The 8890-nt window shown below is 46.4% G+C and overlaps 1 protein-coding gene across 1 annotated transcript in view; it reads left to right on the forward strand.

Annotated features, from left to right (window-relative positions):
* Positions 1-2550: 2550 nt before the first annotated feature.
* The window catches only part of ZNF462 (zinc finger protein 462), a gene marked incomplete at its 3' end in the record, with an annotated part of 9311 nt that continues 2971 nt past the window's right edge, over positions 2551-8890 (forward strand). Inside the window, exons 1-2 of the mRNA XM_008946562.1 lie at positions 2551-2770; positions 3375-8869. Of these exons, the coding sequence (XP_008944810.1) occupies positions 2551-2770; positions 3375-8869 (5715 nt within the window). The remainder of the gene's footprint in view (positions 2771-3374; positions 8870-8890) is intronic.

An 8890-nucleotide genomic window follows, 5' to 3' on the forward strand; every position in this document is an offset into this window, starting at 1 on the left:
GAATTTGTGTGTGTGTGTTGTTTTTCCTCTCTTCTACACAATGGAGCTTTCAGAGAACCTCTCTTAAAAGGCATAGCTACAGCCTTTGTGTGAAGGGTGTGTCTGCTGGCAGGGTTTGCTGATGCAGACAGCCTGGCTGGTGATTAACAAAGGTCATTAGACTTTGGAATCTGGCAGGGGAGTGGAGTGGTGTGTCTTCTGCGCCAAGCAGGAGGGCTCCCCAGGGACAGGGCAGGCTGGAGGTCCCCCATTTGCTTCCCCCCTCCTCTTCCTCCTGGGAGGTTCATCTGTGTTGCCTCCGCGTGTAGGACAGCTTGGCCACTGTCTTGATGCTATAACACTGTGTCTCTGGACGAACCATCACATTTGTCGTGCATGGGACAGGGGAACCAACACGAGGAGATGGTTGCAGACGATCTGTTCAGGGAAAGAAGGTGCTGCTTGGTTAGTGCAGGGGAACAGAAGCAACATGATTTGGGGAGCAAGTCATTCAGGAGAAGTGCAGATGTGTTCTGGGGTTGCTGATTATTCAAGCATCACCCAAGGAAGAGGAGGGAAAAAAGGGAGAAAAAAAAAGAGAAAAGCCTGATGTGCTTGAGATGAAGCTGAGATAAGTGAGGCCATGTTGTGCACAGGCAAGAAGCTCTGAGCCTCTGAGGCAGGAGTTGTCTGAGCTAAAATGGCTGCTCCCAAAGCTCAGAGGACTAGGGCAGCTTAGTGAGTCTTAAAGCTTCAGTGACGCAGGGGCTCATATCTCTTGAAAGTGTGATAAACACATTCAGCAGAGCTGTGGCTTGTTTGGCTGAGATGAAAGGACTAAGCTTGGGGGATGGGTAGTGAAAACTGGATGATCTGCTTTTCTGTGAAGTGCTCTAAATGCAGGAGTCGTCTGCTCCATGGAAAAATTTGTTTTCAGGTCTAATGGACTGTGCTAAAGGAGACGTGGGGTGGGGCTTCACTCACTGCTGTAATTTGATCCAGAGCAGATAGCAACCTCTTCCACACAATTTGATCTGGTGCTTGCACATAAAAGCTTGAGTATTTCGATTATTTTAACTTTGTTAGCTGAAAAGAAGCTGGTGCAGCGTTCATTTTCTTTATTGGTGGTGGGAGGGAGTGGGGGGAGAGAAAGGACACGGTTGCAGTCCACAGAGTAACGTAGACAAATATGTGGAGAGCCTCTGTGCTCTGACTGTCCAGAATTTGACTTGCTAGAAGTTTATTTTAGCAGGCTACCAGAAGAAGCATTCTTTCATACAAAATCCTGATGCAGCACCCTCAATTGTTTCTGTGCCTTGGTGTTTTGAAGCTTTCTTCTCACTGTGGAAGTAGCTTCATACTCTCCATAAAATAAGCATATGGAATTTTCAGTGCTTTGGACTGCCCATTTTTTCTCAGACATCTGAAATAGTCAGTTTGTCATCCTCTTCCAGCACAGCACATGGAAGTTTTAAGAAGTAATTCCTGTATTAACATAGTAAGGTTGCTCTTGTGCCTACGTACTGCACAGAGTAGGAGAGTCTTGAGTCTTTTGTCTTAGTTGTATTTTTTGTCCTCTCTCTTGCATGACTGTGCATAAACATAAAACTTTGTTGCACGATCAGTTGGTCACAAGCTGAACCACCATATTTCCTGTTACTGTATCTTATGTTGCTCTGTACTTCCCGGGATGCATGGCTTTGAGATAAATCAAAGAAGTCATGATGGGTCTTGAGTCTTTGTAACTCCTGTTTTCATTGCATTTTTCAGAATTCTTACTCCAGCTGCTGTCCTTTTCTTCTTCTAGCTCTCTCTGTTCCCCAGACTGCTAACACACAAAGGTCATGTCCCCAGAATAAACAAAAATGAAACAGTAAATATTTTTTAAAAAATGGAGATGCCCTTACAAAGCTTGGTGGAAGTAGGGCAGAGAAAAGCATTCCTGGGGTTCACATAGCTGCATCTCACCTTGTAGCTGTGTGTAGGTTTTCCACCAACATGAGGACTAACAGGATGTTGAGAAGGAAGGCAAGGTTCTTCCTGTGAAGGCTTTTATCCATGGCAGTGAACCAGGCAGGACTTGGCAGCTTCCAGGAGGGTTAGAGTGGGTATGAGACAAGATGGAAGCCACTGCCTTCCGAGTATGTATTTCAGGGCATGACTGGGAGTCATACGCTGTTTCTCTAGCATATCGGTTGTGGTCTTTGAACAAGGCAAACTTCTGAACAGCAGCCCTATCCTGTGTAATGGAAAAGCCAAGAGGACGAAGTCCGTTGAATCAGTAGTCACTTGTCAGAAAGTTGACTGTTTGTTGAGTTGAGTCAGTAACTTGGGAGCTGCCTAGGTGGGACTTTCTATGAATCTGAAGATGGTGAATCTGAAGATGGTAGGCAAAGGTTGAGTTTTACATCACAGTATTTTTGGAATCTCTGGAAACAATGAACTCCTCATAAGCTTAGTATTGCCTGGTTTCAGGATTTGTTACAATGGCATTGCTGTGAAACAGACCTTTCTTCTTCTCTCCCTGTTTTTCTTGCAGAATTTTCTAATGTAAAAGATCATCTGTGAACCATGGAGGTGCTGCAGTGTGATGGGTGTGATTTTCGAGCTCCATCTTATGAAGACCTAAAAGCTCACATTCAGGATGTTCACACTGCTTTTCTGCAGCCAACTGATGTCTCTGAGGAAAGTCCTAGCCAGCCAAGGTCTGGTTCCATGAATGCTAGCAACCAGACTGAGGTCGAATTTTCTTCTGTAAAGGATGAATTTACAATTGGAGATGAGATAGCAGGTAAATCTTAACTCCAACTTTGACCTCAACTCTTAAGATCTCAACTCTAACCCCCTTATTTTATATGTGGCTTATTTCAGTGTGATTTAGTTTCTACTTTTAATGTGATTTTAAAAACCTGCGTTATCTTTATTGCTCTGTCAGCAAAGCACATGTCTAGCTTCAGCCATATTGGTTCTGATCACAGCTTTTTCTGTAAATGCAAGCATGGAGGATGGTTTATTTCCCAGCTGCTTTTCATGTAGCTTCTCATACTGTTCTTTGGTTTTCAGATTTTCATAGTAGTTCTTCGTTACCATGAAGCATCTCAAAATTTTCAGCTTCATTAGTGTATTATCTTTCTTTTTTTCCCACCAAGAAGATTATTTTGGAAGTTATCCATCCCAAGCTGGGACAGCCATATATATGTAGAAATTATGCATAATGGTCGTTGTTCTGACCATTGCCAGATACCTAGATCTCACCATAAATAAGTGAGGGAATCCTGGTGTGATTATCAGCTGTTCAGGATGTGGTTGCGTTCTTATGCATACAGGGTGGGTGGAGAAAAAGCCTCTTTATTTGATTTGATTTATTTACATATACACCTTAATTCTCATTTTAGGGCAAAATGCAACAAGTCAGATGGGGACTGGAAGTTACTATAGCCAGAGCCAGACTTTCTATGGTCAGCACATGGCTCCAAATCCTAAACCAACCAACAAGTTTTTCCAGTGCAAGTTCTGTGTGCGTTACTTCCGTTCCAAAAACCTTCTCATTGAGCACACACGCAAGGTTCATGGAGCACAGGCTGGGGGGAGCTCAGTGGGGCCACCAACTGCTAGTTCCCTAAATTACAACATCATGATGTATGAAGGGTTTGGCAAAGTTTTCAGTTGCCAGTTCTGCACCTACAAGTCACCCAGGCGTGCGAGGATTATTAAGCATCAGAAAATGTATCACAAAAGCAACCTGAAAGAGAGTTCAGCTCCTCCTACTGCCATTGCTGCAGCTGCTATGTCTGAATCAACATCTGCTTCTGTGCCAGTGCAGGAACCCTGCAAGGAGCTGCCTGCAGAGGTGGTGGAGCGGAGCATTTTGGAATCCATGGTCAAGCCCCTGACAAAGTCCAGGGGCAACTTTTGCTGTGAGTGGTGCAGCTACCAGACACCTCGAAGGGAGCGCTGGTGTGACCACATGATGAAGAAGCACCGCAGCATGGTAAAAATACTGTCCAGCCTGAGGCAGCAACAAGATGGGACGGGTGCACCTGATGTACAGAGCAAGAGTGCCCAGAATGCCTCTCCAAACTCTAATTATGTTTCTGTGAATGCAACAGGACGTGAGATGTCGAATGCTAATGTCTCAAACTTCAGGAGTTCTATGGGGAATTCTCTTATCAGGCCAAACTCTTCCACATCTTCCAAGTTTTCCTCTGTGTCTTACCCTCAGATGAAGCCTAAGTCACCTCACAACTCAGGCATGGTTAATTTGTCTGACAGATCCCGCTATGGAATTGCTGATATGACAAATTCTTCTGCTGACCTGGAAACGAGCAGTATGCTAAATGACTCCAGCTCAGATGAAGAGCTAAATGAAATGGACAACGAGAATGGCTTGAACTCCATGGATCACCAGACCTCAGGAATGTCTGCAGAGCAGCTGATGGGATCTGATGGCAACAAACTGTTGGAAACCAAGGGGATTCCTTTTAGAAGGTATATGAACAGGTTCCAGTGTCCTTTCTGCCCTTTCTTGACGATGCACCGCCGAAGCATTTCCCGTCACATTGAGAACATTCACCTGTCTGGGAAGACAGCTGTGTACAAGTGTGATGAGTGCCCTTTCACCTGCAAGAGTTCATTAAAGCTTGGTGCCCACAAGCAGTGTCACACAGGAACAGCATCAGACTGGGACACTATGAACTCTCAGACCGAAAGCATTGCTTCTTCTTTGAATGACAGCACAGTGTCTTATGACAGTGGAAATATAAACGGCAGGAAGTCAGCTGGGATGATGGAAGCAGTGCAGCCGCAGCCGCAGCAACAGCAGCAGTCACCCCAGGCTCATTCGCAGCATCCATACAAGTGCACGATGTGTAACTACTCCACCACAACTTTGAAAGGCCTCCGAGTTCATCAGCAGCACAAGCATTCTTTTTGTGACAACCTGCCAAAATATGATGGACCGCCATCGAATGCACCGCAAGAGAGCGAGGCAGATGCTCACCCCTCTGCCAGCACAGTGAAGAAGAGCCAGACCTCTATCCTTGGGCTCTCATCTAAAAATAACTTTGTTGCAAAAGCCCCTCGGAAGGTGTCGAATGACTTCCCTTTAGATCTCTCTCCAGTGAAAAAGAGAACTAGAATTGATGAGATAGCCAGCAACCTGCAGAGCAAGATCAACCAAAACAAACAGCAAGAGGACGCTGTGATTAACGTTGAGGATGATGAGGAAGAGGAGGAGGACAACGAGGTGGAGATAGAAGTGGAGTTAGACAGAGAAGAAGAGCAAACAGAACCAATGATAGAAGTTCCCAGTTCTTATGCACCCCAGCAGATGTGGGGCAGAGAAGCCAGTGATTCCCAGAAGGAAACAAACTTCAGAAGCATGCAACATGACTACAGTTCTACCAACGGAGCGGAGATTGAGCTCACTCTGTCTGAAGATGAAGAAGACTATTATTCTTCTGTCAGCATGAAGGACCACCAGAGCCCTAATGCCTCTATTCTGGGGAGCCAGTCAAACATCTATGGTACTGATCAGAACAATGAGAATTCAGAGTTCAGTGACTCTGGCAGGCTTTACTATTGTAAACACTGTGATTTCAGCAACAAATCTGCTAGGAGTGTTAGCACCCATTACCAGCGAATGCATCCCTACATTAAGTTCAGCTTTAGGTATATCCTGGATCCCAATGATCACAGTGCAGTGTACCGGTGTCTTGAGTGCTACATTGACTACACAAATTTTGAAGACCTGCAGCAGCATTATGGAGAGCATCATCCTGAAGCGATGAATGTGCTGAACTTTGATCATTCTGACCTGATCTACCGCTGCCGCTTCTGCTCTTACACAAGCCCTAATGTTAGAAGCCTGATGCCACATTACCAAAGAATGCATCCCACAGTGAAAATAAACAATGCAATGATATTTTCGAGCTACGTTGTTGAGCAGCAAGAAGGGCTGAACACAGAGTCTCAGACACTGAGAGAGATCTTGAATTCTGCTCCAAAAACTATGGCAACCTCCACCCCCGTGGCTCGCGGGACTGGTATGCCAGCTGGTTTTAGCAAAAGTGCCACCAAGAGTTTTAGTCCCGAATGTGAAAATCAGAAGGAACCGTCAGTCAATTCTGTGGTTGTTTATGACTGTGACGTGTGTTCATTTGCAAGCCCTAACATGCATTCAGTTCTGGTGCACTACCAGAAGAAGCACCCCGAAGAAAAAGCATCATATTTCAGAATTCAGAAGACCATGCGTGTAGTCTCCGTTGACAGAGGCTCTGCCCTGGCTCAGATGGCATTTGAGCTGGGGGCACCTGTCTCCCCAAAGTTGTCCAGCTTGGGTTCTCAACTTCCACCTCCCCCACCGCCACCCCCAGACCTCGCTACTGAACTCTACTATTGCAAACACTGTTCGTACAGCAACCGCTCAGTTGTGGGAGTGCTTGTCCACTACCAGAAAAGGCACCCGGAGATAAAGGTCACTGCCAAATACATCAGACAAGCACCCCCCACTGCAGCGATGATGAGGGCTGCTGAGTTGCCACCTGGTCTTCAGAGGCCTCCAGTGTCAATGCAGCAGTTGAGCCGGGGTGGATCTGAGACCTCTGTAAATCCTCCCGAGAATGAAATGTTCTTCTGCCAACACTGTGATTATGGAAATCGGACCGTGAAAGGCGTGCTCATTCATTACCAAAAGAAGCACCGTGACTTCAAAGCTAACGCAGATGTGATCAGGCAGCATACAGCCACCATCAGAAGCCTTTGCGATCGCAGCCAGAAGAAGTCGACTGGCAGCATGCCTGCTCACACCTCCATCACTGAGCGGGACAAGGCCAAGCTGAGAGCCCTCAAATGCAGGCAGTGTAGCTACACATCACCTTACTTCTATGCATTGAGGAAGCATATTAAGAAAGACCATCCAAATCTGAAAGCCACGGTCACATCCATTCTGAGATGGGCATTTTTGGATGGCTTGATAGAAGCTGGTTATCACTGTGAGTGGTGCATTTATTCCCACACAGAGCCAAGTGGTTTGCTTGTGCATTACCAAAGGAGACATCCTGAGCATTATGTTGACTATACATATATGGCAACTAAACTCTGGGCAGGTCCTGATCCTTCCCCTCCTGCCCTAGTGATGCCAACAGAGATAAAGACCTATAAATGTAGAGACTGCATTTTTGAAGCATCTTCCATTTGGGATATTACTAATCACTACCAAGCATTTCACCCTTGGGCCATGAATGGAGATGAATCTGTGTTGCTAGATATCATTAAGGAGAAAGATGCTGCTGACAAATCCATCCCACAGCCTGATGAAACTGGGATCAGGATGGATTCTGAAGACCAGCTAATGCCATCTCAGATGGATCAGGATGCAGAGTGTGCTGAGGATCCCAGCCTTTCCCAGGAAAAAACTGTCCAGCTGGCTTCTGCAAACCCTGCCATCTCCTCCACTCCGTACCAGTGTACAGTTTGTCAGTCTGAGTACAACAACTTGCATGGCCTTCTGACACATTATGGCAAAAAGCATCCTGGCATGAAGGTGAAAGCTGCGGACTTTGCTCAGGACATAGACATTAACCCAGGAGCTGTCTACAAATGCAGGCATTGCCCATACATTAATACACGTATTCATGGTGTTCTCACACACTACCAGAAGCGGCACCCCGCGGTAAAGGTCACTGCTGAAGACTTTGTGCATGATGTGGAGCAGTCAAATGATATTGCTCAGAACGATGTGGAAGAGACAAGTAGGATTTTCAAGCAAGGCTATGGTGCTTATCGGTGCAAACTCTGCCCTTACACCCATGGAACGCTTGAGAAGCTGAAAATTCATTATGAGAAATACCACAATCAACCTGAGTTTGATGTTTTTGCCCAGTCACCACCAAAGGTGCCTGCCTCAGTGGAGCCAGACATGGTGCCTGAAATCAAGGCCTCCCCAGAAATAGTCGCTGAGGATATTGGAGAAATCTCTATGCCAGCAGCTCATTTTTCCAGTTCTCATTTAGTGTCTCACACAGTTTTCCGGTGTCAGCTGTGCAAATACTTTTGCTCCACCCGGAAGGGGATAGCGAGACACTACCGCATCAAACATAACAATGTCCGGGCGCAGCCAGAGGGCAAGAACAACCTCTTCAAATGTGCTTTGTGCTCATACACCAACCCTATCCGCAAAGGGCTTGCGGCACACTACCAGAAAAGGCATGACATTGATGCTTACTACACTCACTGCCTGGCAGCCTCCAGGACAGTAAGCGACAAACCCAATAAGGTGATCATTCCATCTCCTCCCAAGGATGACACTCCTCAGTTAAGTGAGGAGCTGAGGAGGGCTGTAGAGAAGAAGAAGTGCTCGCTTTGTTCCTTCCAGTCCTTCAGCAAAAAAGGTATCGTGTCCCACTACATGAAACGTCACCCTGGTGTTTTCCCCAAGAAGCAGCACGCGAGCAAGCTGGGGGGTTACTTCACTGCTGTGTATGCTGATGAGCATGAAAAGCCAGCTCCACCTGAGGAGAGGAACGACTTTGAAAAGCCTGAGGTGGAAGCTGAGTCTCAGGAAATTGAGTGGCTTCCCTTCAGGTGCATAAAGTGTTTCAAGCTGTCCTTCAGCACGGCAGAGCTGCTGTGCATGCATTACACCGACCACCACAGCAAGGACTTGAAAAGGGACTTTGCCATACTGGGAAGCGGCACCCGTTCCCAGAACCCTGTCTACCAGTGCAAGCACTGTGATGCGAAGTTGCATAGCACGGCAGAGCTGACCGCCCACTTGAATGGACACAATGAGGAATTCCAGAAGCGTGCCAAACGTCAGGAGAGGAGGAAGCAGCTTTTGAGCAAGCAGAAATATGCAGATGGTGCTTTTGCAGATTTCAAACAAGAGAGGGTAAGGATTTGTATGTCTGGT

Source organism: Merops nubicus, unplaced genomic scaffold (assembly GCF_000691845.1).
Source record: "Merops nubicus isolate BGI_N331 unplaced genomic scaffold, ASM69184v1 scaffold23678, whole genome shotgun sequence".
NCBI lineage: Eukaryota > Metazoa > Chordata > Aves > Coraciiformes > Meropidae > Merops > Merops nubicus.